Source organism: Dromaius novaehollandiae, chromosome 28 (assembly GCF_036370855.1).
Source record: "Dromaius novaehollandiae isolate bDroNov1 chromosome 28, bDroNov1.hap1, whole genome shotgun sequence".
In the NCBI taxonomy this organism is placed as follows: Eukaryota; Metazoa; Chordata; class Aves; order Casuariiformes; family Dromaiidae; genus Dromaius; species Dromaius novaehollandiae.
In genome coordinates this window covers 4767061-4791329 of record NC_088125.1, presented here as the reverse complement: position 1 = coordinate 4791329, position 24269 = coordinate 4767061, and the positions used below count along the sequence as shown (strand labels likewise).

The following is a 24269-nucleotide window of genomic DNA, read 5'->3' as shown; positions in this document are numbered from 1 at the left end:
CGTCCGGGCGGCCGTAACCCCCCTCTCCCCCTTGGCCCTAGGGTCGCAGCAGCAGCTTCCCCGGGCGGAGGCGCCCCCGAGGTGGGTCCCACGGGGGCCGGGGCCGGGGCCGTGCGCGCCTGAAGTCGACCACCTCGTCCGTTGACACCCTAGCAGTAAGGCTGGGCCGGGGCGGCGGCGGGGAGGGGGCCGGGGGGTCCCAGAGCTGCTAGGTGGCAGGGCCGAGCGCCGAGCATCCTTCCCGTCCCCTTTCCCAGCATCCGTCCCCGTCCCTCGGAAAGGCTCGGGAGCCCTGCGGGCGCCGTGGGGCAGGCAGGGGACCCCGGAGGGGAGCGACTCCCCGGGGACGGCGGTGGCGGGGCTGGGCTGGGGGGGTCTCGCCCTCTGCGTGGGGCTGGTGACGAGCCAGCCCCCGGGGGAAGCTTGCGGGTGGGCTTTGGGGTCTGCTGCCCCCCGCGTGTCCCCCGGTTTGGCGCCAGGACGTGGCCGGTGTCCCCGGTCCCCGCGCTGGCCCTGAGCCCCCGTCCCCGCGCTCTGCCCGCAGCTCGCCGACGTGGAGAGCTCGCCCAGCAAGGAGGAGGACGAGGACGATGACGACACCATGCAGAACACGGTCGTCCTCTTCTCCAACACCGACAAGTTTGTGCTCATGCAGGTAAGCGGGGTGCTGCGCGGCGGGATGGGATGGGGTGCCCGGCCCTGCCGGTGCCGCTCACGGCCTCTTCCCCGCAGGATATGTGCGTGGTGTGCGGCAGCTTCGGGCGCGGGGCCGAGGGGCACCTCCTGGCCTGCTCCCAGTGCTCCCAGTGCTACCACCCCTACTGCGTCAACAGCAAGGTGAGGGGCGCCGGGACCCCTGCGCGGCTCGGGGCGGGCATGCCTGGGCCGTGCTGGGGGGATGCATGCTCGTGCGGCTGTGCCGTGCCCCGGTGCATGCCCGTGCAGCCGTGCCATGCCTCGGTGCATGCCTCGGTACATGCCTCGGTGCATGCCCGTGCAGCCATGCCGTGCCCCGGTGCATAGCTGCATGGCCGTGCTGTGTCCCTGGTGCATGGCCGCGCCGTGCACGGGGGGGGCCATACGTCCGCGCGGCCGTGCCCAGGGCTCACGCGACCGTCCCCCCCCCCCCCGCCCAGATCACCAAGGTGATGCTGCTGAAGGGCTGGCGCTGCGTGGAGTGCATCGTGTGCGAGGTGTGCGGCAAGGCCTCCGATCCCTCCCGCCTGCTGCTCTGCGACGACTGCGACATCAGCTACCACACGTACTGCCTGGACCCGCCGCTGCAGACCGTGCCCAAGGGCGGCTGGAAGTGCAAGTGGTGAGCGGCACCGCGGGAGCCGGGCGCGGGGGCCACCGCCACGGCTGGGGCTGGGGCTGGGGCTGACGGCTCCCCCCCCCAGGTGCGTGTGCTGCGTGCAGTGCGGGGCCGCGTCGCCCGGCTTCCACTGCGAGTGGCAGAACAACTACACCCACTGCGCGCCCTGCGCCAGCCTCGTCGTCTGCCCCGTCTGCCGCGAGAAGTACGTGGAGGACGACCTGCTCATCCAGTGCCGGCACTGCGATCGGTGAGCCCCGCGCCGCCCCCTCCCCGGCCGGGTTGGGCCCCTCCTGGTCAACCTGGGGGTGAATTTGTGCTCAGGGACCTCCGGGGAGCTTCGGAGCTGGGTCGGGGGGTGGTTCGTCCCTCTTAGAGGGTTTCATGCTCTCCGCGCGGTCCAGCAGCGTCTCATCCCTGAGGTTTCCTGCCCGGGGTGTTTTTGAGCGTGGGGTGAAGCCCTGCAGCCGGGGAACCTGAGCTGTGCGGGGAAACACGGCCCTGCTTGGAAACGTCCCCGCGAGCGGCTGGGGCAGCCGTTCCCATGGGGCCCTGGGCGCTCGCGGGGGTCCCGGACCCCGTGTGACTGGACCCGGCTCCCCGCAGGTGGCTGCACGCGGCGTGTGACAGCCTGTTCACGGAGGAGGAGGTGGAGCAGGCGGCAGACGAGGGCTTCGACTGTAGCGCCTGCCAGCCCTACGTGGTCAAACCCACCGGTGAGCACCGGGGACGGGGGTTCGCCGGGAGGGGGGAGGCAGGAGGCAGCAGGGGTTCACATCTGCCTCTCTCCCTCTGCAGTCCCCGTGCCTCCTCCGGAGATTGCCTCGGTCAAAATCAAGGAGCCAGGTACGTGGCGCTGGGGCGGCTGGATGGAGGTGGTGATGCCGGCGTGGGTGGGTGGGTGGAGGTGGCACTGGTGCAGGTGGGTGGATGGATGGAGGTGGTGCTGGGGCAGGTGGGTGGATGGATGGAGGTGGTGCTGGGGTGGGTGGGTGGATGGATGGAGGTGGTGTTGGGGCAGATGGATGGATGGACGGAGGCGGTGGGGTGGATGGACAGCTGGCACTGGCAGTGCTTGTGGGCTCCCCGGGACCCCAGGTTTTCCAGGCACACGTGCTTTCCAGCGACGTGGGCTCCCCGGGGACGTGCCTGGCACTTGCTGCGTGCCCAGCGCGGTTTCTTTTCCTCCCGGCAGAGCCCCAGTACTTCCGCTTCGAGGGGGTCTGGCTGACGGAGACGGGCATGGCCGTGCTCCGCAACCTCTCCATGTCGCCCCTGCACAAGCGCCGGCAGCGCAAGACGCGGCCGGGCACCCTCAACGGCGACGGCGTCCTGGAGGGGGGCGACCCGCTGGGCCCCGACGACAAGAAGGACGGCGACCTGGACGCCGACGAGCTGCTCAAGGCTGAAGGTGTGTTTTTTCGCCCAACGGCGGCTCCGAGGCGGGATGGGTGCGGGGCAGGGAGGGGCGCGGGGTCCCCCCTCGCCGTGCAGGCGCCCGGTGACGTCCCCGACCTCGCAGTGGGCGTCGAGCACATGGAGTGCGAGATCAAGCTGGAGGCTCCGGCCAGCCCCGACCGCGACGGCGGCGCCGACGTGGACTCGGGCAAAGGGCTGGAGGACCCGGAGGAGTGCAAGAAGAGGAAGCGCAAGCCATACCGTCCCGGTGAGCGCGGGTGCCCGGGGCCGCCCCGAGGCGGGGAGCCGCGACCGGCCCTGCCGTGACCCTCCTCTGCCTCCCGCCAGGCATCGGCGGCTTCATGGTGCGGCAGCGCAAGTCCCACACCCGCCTGAAGAAGGTCTCGGCAGTGCTGGCCGAAGTGGGGCGCGAGGGGCTGAGCGCCGAGGGGCACCCGGAGGATGGTAGGGCCCCTGTCACCTTCCCTTTGTTCCACCCCGGCACCCCCGTCCCCTGCGGGTGGAGAGGGACCGGGGGGGTGCCCCTGGGGCGCGGGGTGCTGTGCCCAAGGCTTTCCCAGTGCGTGGGAATCGCCCTGAGCACCTCTGGGGGGAGATGGTCACGGGGACAGCGTTCCCAGGGGCTCCGGGAGACCTCCCGGCGGAGGGCGGCCTGGACCCGGGCTCGGCAGAAGGGGACGAGAAGAAGAAGCGCCGGGGGCGGAAGAAGAGCAAGCTGGAGGACATGTTCCCCCCCTACTTGCAGGTGAGGGCAGGCGGGGGTGGATGGGTGGATGGAGGTGGTGGTGCTGGGATGGATGGGTGGGTGGGTGGATGGAGGTGGTGGCCGTGCTGGGATGGATGGGTGGTGGATGGTACTGGAGGTGGTACTGGAATGGTTGGAGACGGTGCTGGGATGGAGGGGGGACAGTGCTGGGGTGGACGGGGTTCCCATGGCGCTGACGGGACCTTCCCTTTGGCAGGAGGCGTTTTTCGGGAAGGCGCTCATGGACCTGAGCCGGAAGGCGCTGCTGGCGGCGGGCGGCGTGGGGGACGGGGCTGCCCGCCCCTGCCTGGGCCAGGGCGCCCCACGGCCCAAGGGGGACCCCAACGTGGCCGGGGCGCTGCAGGGTGCCCCCCCTGAGAGAAGGGAGACCCCCACCCACCCTCGAGGTGAGCACCGGCGGGACCCGGCCCCTGGGGTCATTGGGGGTTGCCGGGGACCTGGGAGTTGTTGGAGGATGCTGGGGGTTATTGGAGGACTCTGGTGTTATTGGCGGTTGCCATGGATGTTGTGGGTTGTTGGAGGACTCCGGGGTTGTTGGAGGTTGCCATGGATGCCAGGGGTTGTTGGAGGACACTGGTGGCAGCTGGGAGTTGCTATGGATGCTGCAGGCTGTTGGAGGCCTCCAGGGTTGTCAGGGGTTGTTGGAGGATGCTGGGGTTGTTGGGGGCTGTCATGGATGCTCCAGGGTTGTTGGAGGATTCTGGGCGTTGCCATGGATGCCACGGGTTGTTGGAGGACTCTGGGGGTTGTTGGAGGTGGCCATGGATGCCACGGGTTGTTGGAGGACTTGGGGGTTGCCGGGGGGCTGCCGGGTGCCCCACGAGGTGGCCTGGCCCCGCTGAGGCCTGGCACCTGGCAGGGGACGACAGCACCGATGGCAGCGCCGCGGCCCCTGATGATGACGCCAAGGACGAGGCAAAGGCCGAGGAACTGGGTGAGTCCCGGGGGCCCCCGGGGTTGTAAATGAGGCCCCGGGGATGTAAATGAGGCCCTGGGGCAGCATGAGACTTATTGCTGGCAAATGAGACACCCCAAAAACAGAGTCCTCCCGTGGCCATCGAAACGCGGCCTAGACCGTCTCTTTCTAAAACCATAGAGATGGGTGCAGTTTGTTTTCTCTAGCACAGCGAGGCACCTCTATGGCTAAAGTGTACACTCTAGGCAGAGCGGGAGGGCGGGGTGGAGACTTTGTGGTCTCCCAGCATGCTTTTCCAGCGTCGTGACCATAGAGTTGCTACCTAGCGCGCCACCCGGTGGCGGTCCTCCACGGCGGCGCCGAGGGGGCTGTGTCCTCCTGGGGACCCCCTGCACCGGCCCGGCCGGGGGCTCCTGCGCCCCACCGAGCGAGCCGGGGGGCAATGGGGAGGGCTGTGCCCGCCCGGGGGGTCAATAGAGAGGGCTGGCCCCCCCCGGCTGGGTTCCACTGGGGGAGCCAGAGCTGGGCTACACAGGGGGGCAATGGGGAGGGCTGGGACCCCCGTCAGGGCACCTTTTGGGGGGGGGGTCAGTGAGCTCCAAAGTGGTGCATAGCTGGGGTGGGGGTCCCGGGGGGGATGTGGAGCCAGGTTGGGGGTCCTGGGATGGGGCTGAGCCAGGATAGGGGTCCTAAGGGGATGCAGAGCTGGGGTGGGGGTCCTGGTGGGGGGTGCTGAGCCAGAGTGGGGGACCTGGGGAGCGATGCCAAGCCCTGGAGTGGTGCTGAGCGTGGGTAGGGGTCCTGGGGTGAGTGCCAAGCCAGGGTGGGGGTCCCGGGGTGGGTGGTGAGCCCCAGGGGGTGCTGAGAGTATCCTGCTCCTTCTTCCTCCTCTCAGGGGCCGAGGAGCTGAAGGATTCCCCGGACCCTGGGGACGCCGAGAAGCCGGCCACCCCCGGCGAGGGCGCCCTGAGCTCCGACCTTGACAAGATCCCCACGGAAGGTGAGTCCATCCGTGACTGCTGGGGGGAAATGGGGCAAGACGCCCCCGCGCCCGCCCCCGCTCCAGGGGGCAAAGCGCAGGGAGCGGCAGCCGGGCCATCGCCGCTCTCCCGACACCTTTTAATTCCCTGCGAAGGGCATGAGAGGGCTGATGCTGGGGGCGGTCGGTGCCAGCGCTCCTGGGCTCCTTTCCCAGTTCCCGGCAGTGTGCAGGGCGAGCTTCGCGTGGCGCGCTGCCCGCCATCGCTCAGCTCCTCTTCTCCCCTCCCTGTGCAGAGCTGCCCAAAATGGAGAGCAAAGACGTCCAGCAGCTCTTCAAGGACGTGCTGGGCTCCGCGGAGCGTGGGGAGCAGCCCCTGAACTGCGTGGCAGCAGGCATGGAGGCCGGCGTCGGAGGGCAGGACCCCAGCCGGGCGCAGCTCTCCCAGCGGCCCTTCCTGCAAGGAGACCTCCAGCTGCCGGGACAGGGTGGGTGGAGGCGGCGCGGCCCCAGAGCCTGGATGCGGCACCATAGGGGAGCCCCGGCGGGAGCAGGGAGAAGGGCAGGGCTCGCTGCCTGCCCGGGGAAAGCCCGCGTGCCGCGTCCTCGTCCCCATCAGGGCTCTGCTCTTTCCTTTGAAGAGCAGCCTCTGGAATACAGCAGGAGGGTCCCATCTCCTGGGTTGTCCCTGCTGCCCCAGGGAGGAATGTGGAAAGTGTTTTGGGGTGCGCGGGGAAGGTCTCCTGTTGTTCGGGTGCTGGGTTGTGTCCCAGCTCTGCCCCCCTTGCAGCCTCTCCGTCTTCCCTTGCAGGGAGTGTTTCCCTGGGGTCGCTCTCCGGCACTGTCTCTTTGGAGTCGTATTCGGGAGTCTGCCAGTCCCCGTTCCTTGACAGCAGGTACGTGGGGGGCCAGGGGAGCTGGGATGCCGGGGCTGGTCCTGCGGCACCCCCTCTTTCCCCGTGCCCTGCCAGCCAGTGACATCCTCTCCCCCCGTGCAGGGAGCGGAGCGGCTTCTTCAGCCCGGACCACTGCGAGCCCGAAAGCCCCTGGGCCAGCAGCTCGGCCGCCACCACCCCTTCGACGCCCACGACACCCACCACGGAGGGCGAGGGCGACGGCTTGTCCTACAACCAGCGCAGCCTGCAGCGCTGGGAGAAGGACGAGGAGCTGGGCGAGCTCTCCACCATCTCGCCCGTGCTCTACGCCAACATGAACTTCCCCAACCTCAAGCAGGATTATCCAGGTAGGGCCCTGGGGGGGCCTTGGCTGCCGTGGCCAGAGCCGGGGAGGGAGCTGGGCACAGCGTGAGGCGCCTGGCCCCAGGGCTGCTGCTCGGAGGAGAAACCCTGTCTGCTCTGGCGTGGGGTTTGGCTCCTTGCAGCGATCGGGGGACTCAGTGGATGGCCCATGCCAAGGAGTTCGCATTAACGCATGGGAGCAGCCACCCGCCTAGGGTCGGGGGGGGCTCGTTAGGCACAGACTGACGTGTCTTTTCCCTCTGTGTCATTTGTTCCCACTGGGCTCCCAGACTGGTCGAGCCGCTGCAAACAGATCATGAAGCTCTGGAGAAAGGTCCCCGCCACAGACAAAGCCCCCTATTTGGTGAGTGTCCGGGCATCGCCAGGGCGGGGCGGGGGGTACGGGCATTTGGGGCTGCAAGTCAACTGGCTTTGTGTTTCTGTTAGCAAAAGGCCAAAGATAACCGGGCAGCTCATCGCATCAACAAGGTGCAGAAGGTACGTGCCGGAGAGGCGAGGCGCCCGGCGGTCCCGGGGCCCTGGGGTGGCTGTCCCGGCCCTGGGAGACCCGGAGCCCTCGGCTCCTGCCCCGTTAGCCCCTTCCCCAGCCCGCAGGGAGAGGACAGGGGGGTTCCCGCAGCCCCCCGTGGCCCTGACGCCCCGGCTCTCTCTGCAGCAGGCCGAGAGCCAGATCAACAAGCAGACCAAAGGGGAGGGACTGCGCAAGCCCGAGAGGCCCTCGCTGCACCTGCGGATCCCGGTGCCGCCGGGGGCACAGCCCGTCTACATCGGCAGCCCGCCTGCCACGGGCGAGGGCTTCCTGAAGCCCCCGGCGGGCACCGGAGGGGGGCCGGAGTCGCCCAGCGAGCTCTTCCTTAAGCTCCCGCCCCAGTCCCCCGCCCAAGTGCCTTCGCACGATCCCTACGGCGCGGCGCCTGCCTACGCGCTGGAGCCGCGCTTCCCCTCTCCCCTAGGCCAGAGCCCCACGGCCGGCGCTGCCTTCCAGCCCTTCCCTGGCCAGCCCCAGCCCCAGCCCCAGCCCCAGCCCCAGCCCCTGCCTGGCCCCCGCGCAGTCCCCGGCTCCCAGCCCCCCGATTTCCACCCCACGCCGCCCGGCACCCCCCGCCATCAGCCCGGTACCCCCGACCCCTTCCTGAAGCCCCGCTGCCCCTCCTTGGACAACCTCTCGGTGCCGGGGAGCCCCGGGGCCCGGCCCCCCGAGGCCCTGCTCTCGCCCCTGCCCTTCGGGGAGCAGAAGAAGGGCCTGGAAGTGAAGAAGGAGGAAGGGGGGGCCCTGGGGGTCTGCTCACCCGGGTATGCCCCCGCCGCGGGCTACGGCGACTCCCCGGGCGGCCCCCACCTCTCCGCCGCCGAGCTGAAAGCGGCCGACGTCTTCAAAGCCCCCCTGACCCCACGGGTCTCTCAGGTAGAGCCGCAGAGCCCGGGGCTGGGGCACCGGCCCCCCGACCCCCATCCCCTGGCCCCCTCGCCCCCCGGCCACCCCGACCTCTACCGCCAGTCGCCCTACTCGGACCCCTACTCGCAGCCGCCGCTGACGCCCCGGCCGCAGCCCCCCGAGGGCTGCTGCGCCCTCCCGCCGCGCTCCCTGCCCTCGGAGCCCTTCTCCCGCGTCCCCGCCAGCCCCCAGTCCCAGTCCAGCTCCCAGTCCCCCCTCACCCCCCGGCCGCTCTCCAACGAGGCCTTCTGCCAGTCGCCCGTCACCCCCCGCTTCCAGTCCCCCGACCCCTACTCCCAGCCGCCCTCCCGGCCCCAGTCCCGGGACCCCTTCACCCCCCTGCACAAGCCCCCCCGGCCCCAGATGCCGGAGCCGGGCTTCAAGGCGGTGCCGCTCTCGCACAGCCCGGCGGCCGGCGGGGGCTTCGGGGGCACCCCGGCAGGCGAGCCCCACGCCAAGGCGCCGGGGGGGCAGCAGCCCCCCTTTGCCCGCTCCCCCGGCGCCAGCGTCTTCCCGGGCGGCCAGCCCCCGATGCGCTTCACCTTCCCCCCGGCCGTCTCGGAGCCGCTCAAGGGCTCCCCGTCCCACCAGCCCCACGGGATCAACAGCCATTACGTCCCCGGCAAGCCCCAGAGCTCGGCCTACGCCTCCTCCCCCGGCTTCCACCAGGCCGGCAGCCCGCTGGGGCCGGGCGCGGGGGCCGCCGAGACCTACAGCCTCTCGCCCCTGCGGCCCCCCTCGGTGCTGCCGCAGCAGCCCCCGGCCGCCCCGCAGCAGCAGGACGCCTCCGTCGCCTACCTGCCCCGAGCCGCGCTGGGGCCGCCGGCCGACAAGAGGGAGGAGGCGGCCGCCGGGCTCTCGGCACCCCCAAACCGGGAGCTGGCCGAGCTGCCGAGCGGCCAGGACGGGGCCCTCGGCTCCATGAGCCAGTCGGAGCTGGAGAAGCAGAGGCAGGTGAGGGCTCCGTGCGGCCGCCTGCGCTCGGGTCGCGTCTGCTCGCGGTTCGGATGGGACGTGAGGGTAGAACGGGAGCTTCTATCGCGATGGGACTCGGGGTCCAGCTCTGGGCTTGTCACTGCTTCGCTAGAGCTGTGGAAAGGGTCCAGGCAGCCTGGCGGGGGGGGAATAGACTGGCACAGCCAAAAAAGTGGATGCTCCGGGTATCCATCTCTGTGGGTACCACGGGGTCCTACCGTGAGCTGCTCCGTCGTCCTGCCCCACGTGGCTCGCCCTGCCCGCGTCCCCCACCCGGGTTGCATCTGCCCCGTGTCCTAACGCTCGGCTTCCCCCCAGCGCCAGCGGCTCCGCGAGCTGCTCATCCGCCAGCAGATCCAGCGCAACAGCCTGCGGCAGGAGAAGGAAAGCGCTGCCGCGGCCGCCTCGTCGTCGCCGGCGGCCTGGGCCCCCGAGGCCGGTAGCCAGAGCTTCGAGCTGAACCGCGGCATGGTGCCGTACCAGCCGGCACAGGTACGGGGACTGCGGGGAGCGATGGGGAGGGGGCGGCGAGCCGGGGGGTGCCGGGAGGGACGGCCAGGGTGACGCCGTGCCCTTCTCTGCCCTCCCAGGACAAGGGCCTCCTCGGGACGCTGGCCACCGCGGCCGGCGGGGGGAAGCTGCCCGGCTCCGTCATGGTGCAGGCAGCGTTCGCGCCGGACGAGCGGCTCTCCCGGCCCCCGCCACCCGCCACGCCGTCCGCCCTGGACATCAACGGGAGGTGAGTGCTCGGGGGGCCCAAACGGGCCGTTCCCAGCAACCGGGCCGGGCTCGTCCTGCCGGGGGTGGTTAGAGACCAGCCAAGTCTCACCCTGGCGGCAGCTGAGCTCCCGCTTGCCGGATTCGCTCCCGGTGGGATGGGAGCGGCTGCGGTTTCCCTGGATGCCCGGAGCAGCTTGGGGCACCCCGGGGCGTCCAACCCGCGGCGGCAGCGCGGCGGCGGCTCCGCGGAGCGGGACTTCGGGTGGGTCCGGGCCGTGGGCCGTGCCGAGCCAGTCCTGACGCCGCGGTGTCTTGCAGGGCGGCGGTGGGGCCTCCCCAGGCCTTCTACCCCCGCGGCGTCTTCCAGGCGCCGTCCCCGCAGCAGCACCTCTGGCAGCAGCAGCAGCAGCAGCAGCAGCAGCAGCAGGCAGCCGCGGCCCTGCGGCTCCCCGTCGCCTCCCGCTTCGCCCCGCCGGCCGCCGGCACCGCCGTGGGCGGCCTGGGCACCCGTCTGCCGGCGCCCGCCGAGCCGGTGCCCGCCTCGCCCGGCGCCCTGGGCGCCCCTTTCATCGAGCTGCGACACAACGTGCAGAAGGGACCCGGCGGGGTCGTGGGCTCCCCCTTCGCCCCGCAGCCGCCCCGGCCGCGGTTTTTCCTGCCGGGGGAGGAGGGCGCCCCGCAGGGCCTCTGCGCCCCCGTGATGCCCGTCCAGGCGCTCCCCGCCCCGGCGCTGCAGCCCCCGAAGATGCCGGTGGCTCTGCCGCCCGCCTCCCCGCAAGGCGCCGAGATGAGCAACAGCCACCACCAGCCCCACGCCAAGGCGGCCGCCCCCGCGCCCGGCCTGGAGCTGCAGCACGTCCCCCCGCGCCCGCTGGCCTCCGGCCCTGCCCTCCGCCCCGAGGGCGCCAAGGACAGCCCCGCTCCCGACCCCGCGCCGGCTCCGGCCCCGGGCAAGAGCCACCTGAGCCTGGAAGGGGGGCGGCTGCCCTGCGAGGTCCCGGTAGAGCCCGATTTGGACGACGACTTCGGCTCCCACAAAGACCTGGAAGACGACGACGATTTGGCCAACTTGAGCCTGGACCCGGATGTGGCTAAAGGGGACGACGACCTGGACAACCTGGACAGCCTGGAGACGGCGGACCCCCACCTCGATGACCTGCTGAACGGTGACGAGTTCGACCTGCTGGCCTACACCGACCCCGAGCTGGACACCGGCGACAAGAAGGATATCTTCAACGAGCACCTCCGCCTGGTTGAGTCGGCCAACGAGAAGGCCGAGCGCGAGGCCCAGCTCAAGACGGAGCCACCGGCGCCCAGCTTGAAGCTCCCTGACCCCGGGGACAGCAAGGACACGGCTCCAGCTGCGGAGGACCGGGAGGCGGCCAAGGAAGGGCTGGTGCCGGGGGTGGGCTTGGCGCCTGCTCCCGGCGCGCCGGGCACCGCGCTGGCCCCTGACTCAGCCCTCAAGACGCAGGGCCTGGAGGCGAAGGCGGGCGCGCTGCCTGCGGACGTCAAGCCCAAGCTGGAGGACGGTTGCCTGAAGACATCTCCCTGCCAGTTCACTGCTGGTGGCCCCGAGCGGCTCCCGGTCCCCATCAAGTCGGAGGCCCTGCAGGGCACAGATAAAATCTCCGTCTCCCTCGGACTGACCCTGAAATCGGGCCAGACCCTCCTGAGCCCCGGGGCTGGCCCAGCTCGCCTTGGCTTGACTCACTTCCCGAACAGCGGCCACGCCGGCGTCCCCATGCTGGATAAGGACCCCTACGCCGGCCCCGGCCGCGGGCTGGCCTCAGCCCAGCTGGGCAGCCAGAGCAGCCCCTTGCTGGAGAAGTTCGAGCTGGATGGCGGTGCCCTGGGCCTGGGCAGCGCCCGACACTCGCCGGCCGATGACCTGGACAAGATGGAGAGCTCGCTGGTGGCCAGCGAGCTGCCTCTGCTCATCGAGGACCTGCTGGAGCACGAGAAGAAGGAGCTGCAGAAGAAGCAGCAGATGTCGGCCCACCTGCCCCGGGGGGCCCCGCCGCACCTCCCGGCCCCGGGGCACCCCATGATGCACCCCACGGCGCCCGGGCAGCCCCCCGAGGGACAGGCGCCCCGCCTGGGCGCCCCCCAGCCGCCCCTCCAGCTGGGGCTGATGCCCCGGCAGCAGCTGATGCAGCCGCAGCAGTCGCGGCTCGGGGTGCCGCAGCAGGGCCCGGCGCTGGCCGGGCACATGGGCATGGCGCCGGCGCAGCCCCACGTCCTGGCGGCCCCCCACGGCGTGCAGGTGGCCCTGCCGCAGCAGCAGGGCCAGCAGCAGGTGCTGGTGCAGAAGCCGATGGCCGGGGTGCAGCCACCCGCCCTGGGCCTGAAGCCGCCCCAGCTGGTCATGCAGCAGCAGCTGGCCAACAGCTTCTTCCCGGACACAGGTAGGGGCCGGGCGCACGTGGGGCTGCCCGGGCCGGCGCTTCGGAGCCGGCCCCGGCTGCGGCGGGGAGACGTCCCGGGGAGAAGCGAGGGGCCGGGGCAGTTGTCTCGGGGGCCGTGCTGGGGCGTGGGGCCGTTGCGGCCGCGCTCGGGTCGGGGCTGCGGGGCTGGAGCTCGGCCCGGGTGGCCGGACGCCCTGCCGTGCTGCGGCGTCCCCAGCGCAGACGGGGATTAACCCCGGGGCGACTCTCTCCTGGTAGATCTGGACAAGTTCGCCGCGGAGGACATCATGGACCCCATTGCCAAGGCGAAGATGGTGGCGCTGAAGGGCATCAAGAAGGTGATGGCTCAGGGCAGCATTGGCGTGGCCCCGGGTATGAACAGGTAAGGGGCTCCGCAGGCAGCGGCACGGCCTGGGGCGGGCAGGGCGCCGCGGCCCCCGCTCATTCCTTGTCTCCGCGTCGACCCCAAAGGCAACAGGTTTCCCTGCTGGCCCAGCGGCTCTCGGGAGCCCCGACCGTTTCCGAGATGCAGAACCACATGCTGGCAGGAGGCGGGCAGGTGAGCACGGCGTGGGGCGCGGAGGAGACGGGGGCCCCGCGGAGCGGCCTGGAGGCAGGAGCTGCTCTGGCCGGTGGGAAGGGGCCAGGAGAGCGCGGGGGACAAGCACGATGTGTCACGCGTCACCGGTGTTCCCCTCCACGCCAGGAACGGAGCGGCACCGACCCGGCTCAGGCTCGTCCCAACCCACCCACCTTCGCGCAGGGCGTCATCAGTGAGTACCGCGACGGCGGGGGGGGCGGCACGGGCCGGGCCCCATCCTGTCCGCAGAGCCCCGCTGCGGCCGGGCTGCGCAGAGAGGCCCCCGCTGAGCCGAGCCCTCTCCGCCGTCCCGCAGACGAGGCCGACCAGCGGCAGTACGAGGAGTGGCTCTTCCACACCCAGCAGCTGCTGCAGATGCAGCTGAAGGTGCTGGAGGAGCAGATCGGGGCGCACCGCAAGTCGCGCAAGGCGCTCTGCGCCAAGCAGCGCACCGCCAAGAAGGCCGGGCGCGAGTTCCCCGAGGCCGACGCGGAGAAGCTGAAGCTGGTGACGGAGCAGCAGAGCAAAATCCAGAAGCAGCTGGACCAGGTAGGGCTGCGGGCGCGTGCCCGGGGGGGCGGCCCCCTCCCTCGCGGGGGCTGACGCCCGCCGTGTCCGGCAGGTGCGGAAGCAGCAGAAGGAGCACACCAACCTCATGGCCGAGTACCGCAACAAGCAGCAGCAGCACCAGCACCAGGCCTCGGCCGTCATGGCCCTGAGCCCCTCGCAGAGCCCCCGCCTCATGTCCAAGCTCCCCGGGCAGCTGCTCTCGGCGCACGGCGTGCAGCAGCCGCTCCCGCAGCCCGCGGGGGCCGTGGGGGGCCTGGGCCAGCAGCCGGGGCAGCCCGGCGGCCTGCGCCTGCCCCAGGGCGGCGTGTCCATGGCCGTGCAGCAGGGCCTCTCCTTCATGGGCCAGCAGGCCGTGGGCAGCGCCCCGGTGCCCGGCACCTCCAACGCCTTCTTCCCCGGGAGCCCCGCGCTCCGCGGGCTGGCCGCCGACAGCCGCCTGATGCAGGAGAGGCAGCTCCAAAGGATGCAGTTGGCCCAGAAGTTGCAGCAGCAGCAGAACATGCTGGGGCAGGTGTCCCTGCAGCAGCAGCAGCCGGGTGTCATGGGACAGGCGTCGATGCAGCAATCGGGTGTCATGGCACAGGCATCAATGCAGCAGCCAGGCGTCATGGCACAGGCGTCGATGCAGCCGCAGGGCGTCATGGGACAGGCGTCAATGCAGCAACCAAGCATCATGGGACAGGCGTCGATGCAGCAGCCTGGTGTCATGGGACCGGCGTCGATGCAGCAACCAGGTGTTGTGGGACAGACGTCGATGCAGCAATCTGGTGTCATGGGACAGGCGTCAATGCAGCAACCAGGTGTCATGGGACAGGCGTCGATGCAGCCGCAGGGCATCATGGCGCAGCCGTCGATGCAGCAGCCGGGCGTTATGGCGCAGGCGTCGATGCAGCCGCAGGGCATCATGGCACAGACGTCGATGCAGCAGCCGGGCGTCATGGGACAGACGTCGATGCCGCAGCAAGGCGTCATGGCGCAAGCCTCGATGCAGCAGCCGGGCGCCATGGGACAAGCACCGATGCAGCAGCCCGGCCTCGTGGGCCAAGCCAGCTTGCTGGGGCAGCAGCAGCAGCAGCAGCCGCCGGCGGCCGCCCCGCAGCAGGGCACCGTGGGGCAGCCCATGGGGCCGAAGCAGCCGGGGCTCATGGGCAGCCAGCAGGGCATCCTGGTGCAGCAGCTCTCGCCGCAGCAGCAGCAGCAGCAGCCGGGCTTGCTGGGCCACGCGCAAGCGCTGCAGCACCAGGGCGTGCTGGGCCACCCGGCGCCCCAGCGGCAGGTGCTCCTGGCCCCCCACCAGCAGCGGGTGCTGGGCTCGTCCCAGCTGGTGCCGCAGACTCCGGGGATGATGGGCCACCGGCTGGTGCTGTCCCAGCAGCTGGGGCAGTCGCGGGCGCTGCTGGCCCCGCAGCAGCCCAGCGCCGTAGCACAGCACGCGGCCGCCCAGCCCGGCCTCCTGGGGCTGGGCCAGGGGCAGCCCCCGATCCAGCACTTTCCGCAGCACGGGGCTCTGGGCCAGGCCCCCTCCGTGCTGCACCTGAGTCAGGGAATGCAGCCGGCCCCGGCGGTCCTGGCCGCCAAGGACCAGCCGGGAGGGGCGGAGGGCAGCGCCCTGCCCGCCGAGGGCACCGAGAGCGGGGGGCAGCTGCATGGGGGCCCCCAAGAGCAGCAGGGCGCCCTCAACGCCCCGGGCCTGGGCGGCCCCGAGCCCCCGGCCCAGCTGGGCCTCCCGCCGGCTCCGAAGCACCAGGCCGAGCTGGGGCAGAGCCAGCAGCTCCTCTTGGCCTCCCCGCAGCCCGGCGTCGCGGGCTCGCAGCAGGCGCTGCGGCCGCAGCCGGCCGCCCTGCTCCACCAGCCGCTGCCGAGCCCCGCGGCGAGGCCGGAGCTGCCCCAGCAGCACGGGGACGCTGCCGCCGGCCCCGCCGCCGAGCCGGGCTGCGGCCCCGGCCAGGCGCAGGGCATGGCACTGCAGCCGGCGCCGCGGCCCCCGGGGCAGCCCCCCGGGCCCGAGCAGCCGGGCAAGGGGCCGCCGGGTGCCGGTGGCCAGCTGCAGCCCCCGCGCCTCCAGAGCCCCGGGCAGCACAAAGCGGGGCCGGCGCCGCAGCCCGGCGCCGCGCTCCCCCAGGGCCTCCTGGGCCAGGTGCCGGCGCCGGTGATGGGCCAGATCCGGGCGCAGCTTCAGGGCGTCCTGGCCAAAAACCCGCAGCTGCGGCACCTCACGCCCCAGCAGCAGCAGCAGCTCCAGGCCCTCCTGGTGCAGCGGCACCAGCAGAGCCTGCTGCAGCAGAGCCAGGCGCTGCGGCAGCCCGGCCCCTTCCCCGGGCAGGCGCCGGAGCAGGGGGGCCCCGCGGCGCGCCAGCCCCCGCGGCCGCTCTTCCCGGTGCGGCCGGCCGCCCCGGCGGAGGCGCAGGCCGGCTTCGCCGCGGAGCAGGGCCCCGGCGGGCGGGCGCTGCCGGGGCAGGCGCCCGGGGGGCCCCCGCAGCAGCCCCTGGCCGAGCTGGTGCAGGCGGCGCTGGCCGGCCGCGGCCCCCAGCCCGGCCTGGCACGGCTCCCCACGCCGCCGGCCCCCGGCGGCCCCTCGCCCCTGGGCGCAGCCGCCCCGGGCGGTGCCCCCCAGCCCCTGCCCAGCCCCGAGCAGAGCCCCCAAGAGCCAAAGACGACGACCCCGGGGGTCTCGGCCCCCAGCCCCGCGGCGCAACCGGAGCAGGGGCTGGCGCAGAGCTCCTGGGACTCTGAGCCGGCGGCACCCGGCGCTGAGACCCCCGTCAACGGGCAGGCGGCGGAGGGGGCCCCGGCGGCCGGCGAGCCCCCCCAGGTGTCCATCAAGCAGGAGCCCAAGGAGGAGGCGGCGCAGTGCGAGCTGGACGCCGAGGAGCCGCTGAAGCGGGAGGCCAACGGGGACCCGGCGGGCGCCCAGGCCGGCAGCCCGCTGGGGCCGGGCGCCCGCTCCGAGGCCGGGCACCTGCTGCTGCAGAAGCTCCTGCGGGCCAAGAACGTGCAGCTCTCGGCGCAGTGCCCCGGCGAGCTCAACGGGCACGCGGAGAGCCGGGCCGCCGCGCCGCAGCCCGCGCCGCCGGGCCGGGAGGTGAGCGGGGCACTGCGGCGGGCGGCGGGGGCGGCCCCAGGGCTGCCCCCGGCATCGCTGCCCCTCCGCTCTCCGTCCCCCCAGGACCCCTCCATCGCCAAGAAGCCGGCGGCCGCCAAGCCCAAGCGGGTGCAGAAGGGCAGCGAGCGGGTCCCGGCCTCCCGCAAGAAGCTGCGCAAGGACGACGGGCTCAAGTCCAGCGAGGCCCTGATGCGGCAGCTGAAGCAGGTGGGTCCGGGGCACGGCCGGGCCGGGCGGCGCGGGGCGGCCGGCGTCCCCCTGCCCCGCTCACCGCTCTGTCCCCAGGAGCTGTCCCTGCTGCCCCTCACGGAGCCGACCATCACGGCCAACTTCAGCCTCTTCGCGCCCTTCGGCAGCAGCCCCATCAACGGCAAGAGCCAGCTGCGGGGCGCCTTCGGCAGCGCCGTGCTCGACAGCGTGCCCGACTACTACTCCCAGCTGCTCACCAAGGTGAGGCGGGGGCTGCGCCCGCGTGTCCCCCCCCCCCCCCCCCGGCCGCCCGCGCTCACCCCGCCGCGTCCCTCCGCAGAACAACCTCAGCAACCCGCCCACGCCGCCCTCCTCGCTGCCCCCCACGCCGCCGCCCTCCGTGCAGCAGAAGATGGTGAACGGCGTCACGGCCCCCGAGGAGCTGGCCGAGCAGCCCAAGGACGCCGACCCGGCCCGCGAGCCCCACGGCCACAAAGGTGAGCGCGGGGCGGCGGCGGGGCGGGCACCCATGGTGCTGCCCGGCCCCCCATCACACCCGGCCGCCCCCCGCGCAGACGCTGCGGCCGTGGAGGTGAAGAGCCTGGACCTGCTGGCCGCTCTGCCCACCCCTCCGCACAACCAGACCGAGGACGTCAGGTGAGCCCCCGGCCGCGGCGCCCTCCCGGCCCCTGGGCCAGCGCGGACGGGCCGCGACGCCTCCCCTCCGCCTTCCCTGCCCGCAGGATGGAGAGCGACGACGAGAGCGACTCCCCCGACAGCATCGTGCCCGCCTCGTCGCCCGAGAGCGTGCTGGGCGAGGAGCTGCTCCGCTTCCCCCTGCTCAGCGAGGCCAAGCCCGAGCTGGAGGAGCGCGTGCTGTCGCCCATCATCCCCATCATCCCCCGGGCCAGCATCCCAGGTGGGCCGCACCGGGCGAGGGGGGTCCGCGGGGCCTGTGGGCCAGGCGGGAGGGGGTCTGTGGGGCCCGTGGGCCAGGCGGGAGGGGGTCCGTGGGGCCCGTGGGCCAGGCGGGAGGGGGTCCGTGGGGTGCATGGGCCATGCAGGGGCAAGGCCGGGCAGGAGGGTCCGTGGTGCACGTTGGCCAGGCAGGGGGAACCACAGGTGCTAGAGATCGGGCAGGGAGGGGTGTACGGACCACGTAGGTGTCCATGGGACACGTGGACTGGGTGGGGACAAGCCTGGGCAGAGGAGGATCCATGGGGTGCACAGACTGAGCGTAAAGGCCCGTGGGACGCATGGGCTGGACGGCCGAGCCCTGCACGTGTCCCCGTGTGTCGGGGCTGGGCTGTTCCCGGGGCTCCCCCCGCCGTTCCTCAGGGTCTCCCGTCGGTGCCGGCACCTCTCCATCCCCGCCACCGCGTCCTGGTCTCTCTTGCTGTTCCGGAACGCTCTGGCGTTGCAAAGCAGTGAATTCCCAGCGGTGTTTCCATGCCAGACCCCGCAGGGGTCCGGGGTGGCCGTCGGCAGGGCTGGTACCATGCGTTTCTGACCCCTTTCTCCCTGTCCAGTGTTCCCCGACACGAAGCCCTACGAGGCCGCGGAGCCCTTCGGGGCGCCCCCCGGGAAGGTGGGGGCGGCAGGCCCGGGCGCCCCGTGGGAGAAGGCCAAGAGCAGCGAGGTCTCCGTCATGCTGACGGTGTCTGCGGCGGCCGCTAAGGTGAGCCGGGGACGGCGCGAGGCAGGACCTGGCGCTGGGGTCCCCGCGCGGCCGCAGCCGCGATGCCGGGGTCCCCGTCTCCGTCCCCGTCCCTGACGGAGTCCTGCCTCCCCTCACCCAGAACCTCAACGGGGTGATGGTGGCCATGGCCGAGCTGCTGAGCGTGAAGATCCCCAGCTCCTACGAGGTGCTGTTCCCGGACAGCCCCATGCGAGGGGCCGTGGTCGAGGCCAAGAAGGTGGAGACGGACGTGGCTGGTGAGCGCCTGCCCAACTCTCCCTGCTCGGCCCCGCGGGCGCCCCGCATCCGCGTAACGGCCCGTCTCTCCCGCAGGGATGCTCGGTAGCAAGGACAAGGCGGCGCTGGCCGGGAAGGTGCCGGACAGCAGCTCCGAGTGGCTGAAGCAGTTCGACGCGGTGCTGCCGGGCTACAGCCTCAAGGGCGAGCTGGACCTGCTGACGCTGCTCAGACAGGTCGGCGGGCGCAGGGGTCCCCGCGGGGCTGGGACCGGGGGCGTGGGGTGTCCTGCGAGGTCACGGCTGTCTCGGGGTGCAGGGGGTTCCTGCAGGGCTGCAGCTGTTGGAGGGTGAGGGGAGTCCCCGTGGGGCCCTGTGGGGCTGTGCCTGTCTGGGGGTGCACAGGGGCCCCAGTAGGACCAAGGTGCCCCCCTAATTGCAGGGTGGTGCAGGGAGGTTCCTGTGGGGCCAAGTCCCCCATGGCCCCATGGAGAGGTGCGGGGGGTCCTCACGGGGTTGAGTCACCCTGTGATGTGTGGAAGGGGGCAGGGAGGTCCTTGAGGGGTCCCTGCAGGACTTGGGACCCCCCCCGTGATGCGTGGGTGTCCCTATCCCTCGGGCGCCCTGACCCGCACCCTCTGCGCCGCAGGAGAGCCCCGCGCCCGAGAAGGCCCTGCACCACTGCTACGTCAACAACGTCTCCAACCTGGACGTGCGGCAGCTCTCCGTCATGCCCCAGGAGCCCTCGCCCCCGCTGTCCCCCTCCGTCCCCTCCCCGTCCAGCCCCGCGGAGGCCGCCCGGGTCCCCGACCCCGAGGCAGCCCCGGAGGCAGCCCCGGCTCCGCCGTCCCCGCTCCCGCCCGCCCCCTCGCCAGCCCCCCGGGAGGACGGCGCCGCGGCCGCCCACTCGCCGCCCCGCTTCAAGCCGCGCTCGCGGCCGCCGGAGGACGGGGACGAAGCGCGGCCCCGGCTGAAGAAGTGGAAGGGGGTGCGGTGGAAACGGCTCCGCTTCCTCGTCACCATCCAGAAGGGGGGGGCCAAGCGGGACGGCGACAAGGAGATCGCGGAGTTCATCGACAAGCTGGGCACCACCCTGCGCCCCGAGAAGGTGCCGCGGGACCTGCGCAAGTGCTGCTTCTGCCACGAGGAGGGCGACGGGGCCACGGACGGGCCGGCCCGCCTGCTCAACCTCGACCTCGACCTCTGGGTCCACCTGAACTGTGCCCTGTGGTCCACGGAGGTGTACGAGACGCAGGGGGGAGCCCTCATCAACGTGGAGGTGGCCCTGCACCGCGGGCTGCTCACCAAGTGCTCCCTGTGCCAGAAAACCGGCGCCACCAACAGCTGCAACCGCATCCGCTGCCCCAGCGTCTACCACTTCGCCTGCGCCATCCGCGCCAAGTGCATGTTCTTCAAGGACAAGACCATGCTGTGCCCCTTGCACAAGCTGAAGGGCCCCTGCGAGCAGGAGCTGAGCAGCTTCACGGTCTTCCGGCGCGTCTACATCGAGCGGGACGAGGTGAAGCAGATCGCCAGCATCATCCAGCGGGGCGAGCGGCTCCACATGTTCCGCGTGGGCGGGCTGGTCTTCCACGCCATCGGGCAGCTCCTGCCGCACCAGATGGCCGACTTCCACAGCGTCACGGCCCTCTACCCCGTGGGCTACGAGGCCACGCGCATCTACTGGAGCCTGCGGACCAACAACCGCCGCTGCTGCTACCGCTGCACCATCTGCGAGAACAACGGGCGCCCCGAGTTCGTTGTGCAGGTCATCGAGCAGGGCCTGGAAGACCTGGTCTTCTCCGACTCTTCGCCGCAGGGTAAGGCCTAAGGCGCGATGGGCTCTGCGGATGCCAAACCTCTGCTTTCCTCCACCCCTTAAGTTGCTGCTGTCCGGTGCCAGGCTGAGCCGGCACCGGGCGTCCGGCAGAAAGGGGAGAAGGGCTGATCTGAGCTCCTGGGGTGGCTCCAGCTGCGGCACGGGGTCCCCGCTGGGGAGGTGACGGACCGGCTGCAGCAGCTCCCTGCATTAAACCCTGTCTTCCCTTTGCAGCCGTCTGGAACCGGATCATCGAGCCGGTGGCGATGATGAGGAAGGAAGCCGACATGCTGCGGCTCTTCCCCGAGTACCTGAAGGGCGAGGAGCTCTTCGGCCTCACGGTGCACGCGGTGCTGCGCATCGCCGAGTCGGTAGGTGCCGGGGCCCGGCCTGGGGCGCGGGGGGGACCCACGCCGTGGGCCAGCCCCGTTCGGAAAGGGCTGGCGGCCGTGGGGCCGGGGTGGCCCGCGGTGCTGCTGCTTGACCCGCGGCCCCTCCGCTCCTCCCGCGGCAGCTGCCCGGCGTCGAGAGCTGCCAGAACTACCTGTTCCGCTACGGGCGCCACCCGCTCATGGAGCTGCCGCTGATGATCAACCCCACCGGCTGCGCCCGCTCCGAGCCCAAGATCCTCACCCACTACAAGCGGTGAGCCGGGGGCCGGGCCGGGCCGGCCTCGGGGGGCAGGCGGGCCGCGCTCTGCCCTGCCGCGGCGCTGACGCCCTCCCGGCCCCCCCGGCAGGCCCCACACCCTGAACAGCACAAGCATGTCCAAGGCCTACCAGAGCACCTTCACGGGCGAGACCAACACGCCCTACAGCAAGCAGTTTGTGCACTCCAAGTCCTCCCAGTACCGGCGCCTGAAGACGGAGTGGAAGAACAACGTGTACCTGGCGCGGTCCCGCATCCAGGGCCTGGGGCTCTACGCGGCCAAGGACATCGAGAAGCACACCATGGTCATCGAGTACATCGGCACCATCATCCGCAACGAGGTGGCCAACCGGCGGGAGAAGATCTACGAGGAGCAGGTGGGGCGCGGGGGTTCGGGGAGGGCGGGGGGCGCGCGGGGGGCTCGGGGCGGCCGGTGACGCTCTCTCGCTCCCCAGAACCGCGGGATCTACATGTTCCGCATCAACAACGAGCACGTCATTGACGCCACGCTGACGGGGGGCCCGGCCAGGTGAGAGCGGGGCCGGGCCGCGGGGGCACCCGGGAGGGAGCGGGGCGAAAGCGGTGACCGTTCGCCTGCGTTTCGCTCCGTCCGTCCCGCCGAGCCGGGGCCGGGACCCAGGCGTCCTGACGCTCCGTCCCGCCCAGGTACATCAACCACTCGTGCGCCCCGAACTGCGTGGCCGAAGTCGTGACCTTCGACAAGGAGGACAAGATCATCATCATCTCCAGCCGGCGCATCCCCAAGGGGGAAGAGGTCAGGCCGGGGCGCGGGGCGGCGCGGGGGGCGGCTGCCGGCTCCGGGGGAGGCTCGGGGGGGCACGGGGGGTGGCGGGGTGGGCGCCGGGCCGTGCGTGACTCCCCGCTCCCCCCCAGCTCACCTACGACTACCAGTTCGACTTCGAGGACGATCAGCACAAGATCCCCTGCCACTGCGGAGCCTGGAACTGCCGAAAGTGGATGAACTAGCTGGGAAAAGGGGCTGGGGGGGGCAGCAGCGCCCGCCTCGGAGACCTCGCCGAGAGACACCGGCTCCCCGGGGCCCTCCCGGGCCGCGGCAGGCGCCAGGGCAGGGCTGCGGCCGGGGCGCGGAGGCTCCGGCGGGGAGGGCGGCCGCCGCGAAGCCGCTCGGCCCTGCCCGAGCGGGACGGACGAACTGGCAACTCAGGGTTTTCTTTGCTTCGTCCTGCGAGGAGAGGGGGGGCCCCGCGCGACCCCCCCACCCGCCTCCCTGGCGGGGGAGCCCCGGGGCGGCAGAGCGGCCCCAGCGGAGCCGGTGCCAGAGCCGGGGGCGAGTTCGGAGCCGGCCTGGATTTTTAGAAACGAAAACTAATAATATTTGCTCGCTAATTACCAAGGTAACACAGACTCCTTGAGCTCGACAATCCGGGCTCTGCCCCGTCCGTGCCCGCACGGCGGCCAGAGCTCGCTCGGTTCCTTTGATCTCTTTTTGTTTGTGCGTGTCGACGAGAGCCCCGGGAGCGCGTGGAGGCGGCGCGGCCTGCGGAGCGGAGCTGGGAGGAGGCGCGTGCGGCAAGGGCCCCCGACAGACACAAGGAGCTTCTGCACCCAAACCTACCTCATTTTAAGTGTTAGATTTTTTTTTTGTTGTTGTTGTTGTTTTTAAATGTGAGCCCCGCACCCGCCCGGCCCTGGGCCACGCAGAGCCTCTCGCGGGAGCCGTCCCCAGGGGCCCTTTCCCTCTGGGCTGCCGCGGGGGACGCGGCGTCTCTCGTCCCCTGTCCCCTCCCGTGGACGTGGCTGCAGAAAGCCCCTGGCGGGGGTCCCCGGGGAGGGGGACGCGGGGGAACCCCTTGCCCTCGTCCCCCGCCCCGGGCAGCGGCTCAGCCCAGGGAGGCCCCGGCCACGCGACGTGCCAAGGTTTGGGGGGGCCGGGCTGGGGGGCGCGTGGGACCCGCTCCCCCGCCCCAGACCCTGAGCCGGGGGGCAGGCACGGCCACGCAAGGGCTGCCCCGCTCGTCCCCAGCACCCGCTGCTCCGGGCTGCCGGAGGCTGCGCGTGCCCGACGTCGGCACCGGGTGGGGGGGAAGGTTATTTATCTATTTATACCTTATATTGTATATACTAGACTGGGGGGGGAGGGGGGCTCTTTGTGCTCTGCTGGGCTGAGATTTGGGGTGCGGGGGCAAGGGGGGGGGCCGTGGCATTTTTAAAACCCAATCTCCGAGGGGTGGCTGGGAGCCTCCTGCCAGGCAGGGGCGGCCTCGGAGAGCGAAGCAGCGAGTGGGCATTACGCGCCGGGTCCCCCCGTCCTGGCCGCGGCGGCCTCGCCGGGACGCCGACGGGGCGGGGGGGCCGCGCGGCTCGGCGGGGGGGAGCCGGGATCTCTTTAACGCACAAACGCACGGCGCGGGGGACCCTCCCGCCCGTTTCCCGTCACCGCCGGGGCTGGCGGGAGGAGCTGAGGCGAGTGTCGAGGTGGGGCCGGGGGCTGTGCCCGGCGTCGGCGGGTCCGGGCACCCCAGGGCCGGTCAGGGCCGGGGCGTTCTTTAAAGCTGCTTCCGCAAACTCGTCAAAGCTGCAAAAAGGTTTAAGGTAAAAATGTTAAAAATTTGGGGGTGGGGGATGAGAAAGTTTTAAAAAAAAATATACGAAAAACTTTAACTTTCAGAGCTGTAAATAGCCCGGGGGCGTGTAGAAAACCCGTTTTTACCAATACCGAAACCACTGGATGTTATTTTAAAATAAAGCGCGTGAGAAGCCCGCCTGCCTCTCTGGTCGCTCCTGTCTCTCCCGCCTGCGGCGCCCGGCTCCCAGACGTTCTCCCTCTGACCGTCCCCAGTAACGGCTCAGGATCCGAGTTTTGGGGGTTTTTCTTTGGTTTAGCTTTATTAAAGGGCTCTCGTGTCCCCCAGGGCCACCCGAGCCCCCCGCGGTTGGGGTGACGCAGCCTTCGGGCAGGTACCAGCCCTTGGGGCTGGGGGCAGGGACTTGAGTCCTGCTGGGGACCCCTGAGCATCCTCCCCCCCATGTCTCCTGGGGGACCCTTATGTGCCCCCCCCAGGCTGGGGCTCCCTGTGTTGTCCCCCCACCCCCAGGATCCCCCGAGGACCCCATGGCCTCGGTGCTCCCCATGCCCCCCTTGGGCTCCAGGACACCCCTAGGTGCCCCCCTATGTCTCCTCCAGGACCCCCCCAGACCCCCCTGGGATCCTCCCCAGATCCCACAGCCCCCCCAGGACACCCCTAGGTGCCCCCCCATGCCTCCTCCAGGAC

At 71.7% G+C, this 24269-nt stretch overlaps 1 protein-coding gene across 4 annotated transcripts in view; it reads left to right on the top strand.

The window, feature by feature from the left end:
- Nucleotides 1-23757, top strand: part of KMT2D (lysine methyltransferase 2D) — a 30379-nt gene extending 6622 nt beyond the window's left edge. For 2 of the 4 annotated variants that reach the window (XM_064498513.1, XM_064498514.1), the window contains exons 13-54: nt 42-155; nt 545-655; nt 733-837; nt 1137-1318; nt 1401-1565; nt 1922-2031; nt 2114-2161; nt 2511-2726; nt 2838-2981; nt 3062-3178; nt 3355-3479; nt 3697-3886; nt 4360-4434; nt 5312-5416; nt 5692-5883; nt 6207-6291; nt 6394-6638; nt 6924-6997; nt 7081-7131; nt 7310-9043; nt 9383-9556; nt 9655-9803; nt 10103-12192; nt 12451-12574; nt 12664-12751; nt 12899-12965; nt 13089-13321; nt 13395-16424; nt 16509-16652; nt 16731-16895; nt 16975-17291; nt 17378-17553; nt 18164-18312; nt 18434-18569; nt 18646-18785; nt 19198-20368; nt 20602-20738; nt 20882-21012; nt 21107-21392; nt 21471-21544; nt 21682-21790; nt 21910-23757. In XM_064498513.1, coding sequence (XP_064354583.1) covers nt 42-155; nt 545-655; nt 733-837; nt 1137-1318; nt 1401-1565; nt 1922-2031; nt 2114-2161; nt 2511-2726; nt 2838-2981; nt 3062-3178; nt 3355-3479; nt 3697-3886; nt 4360-4434; nt 5312-5416; nt 5692-5883; nt 6207-6291; nt 6394-6638; nt 6924-6997; nt 7081-7131; nt 7310-9043; nt 9383-9556; nt 9655-9803; nt 10103-12192; nt 12451-12574; nt 12664-12751; nt 12899-12965; nt 13089-13321; nt 13395-16424; nt 16509-16652; nt 16731-16895; nt 16975-17291; nt 17378-17553; nt 18164-18312; nt 18434-18569; nt 18646-18785; nt 19198-20368; nt 20602-20738; nt 20882-21012; nt 21107-21392; nt 21471-21544; nt 21682-21790; nt 21910-22002 — 13371 coding nt within the window. In that variant the 3' untranslated portion in view covers nt 22003-23757. The remainder of the gene's footprint in view (nt 1-41; nt 156-544; nt 656-732; nt 838-1136; nt 1319-1400; nt 1566-1921; nt 2032-2113; nt 2162-2510; nt 2727-2837; nt 2982-3061; nt 3179-3354; nt 3480-3696; nt 3887-4359; nt 4435-5311; nt 5417-5691; nt 5884-6206; nt 6292-6393; nt 6639-6923; nt 6998-7080; nt 7132-7309; nt 9044-9382; nt 9557-9654; nt 9804-10102; nt 12193-12450; nt 12575-12663; nt 12752-12898; nt 12966-13088; nt 13322-13394; nt 16425-16508; nt 16653-16730; nt 16896-16974; nt 17292-17377; nt 17554-18163; nt 18313-18433; nt 18570-18645; nt 18786-19197; nt 20369-20601; nt 20739-20881; nt 21013-21106; nt 21393-21470; nt 21545-21681; nt 21791-21909) is intronic. The other 2 variants (XM_064498515.1, XM_064498516.1) reach the window with 2 other exon arrangements.
- The last annotated feature ends 512 nt before the right edge of the window (nt 23758-24269 follow it).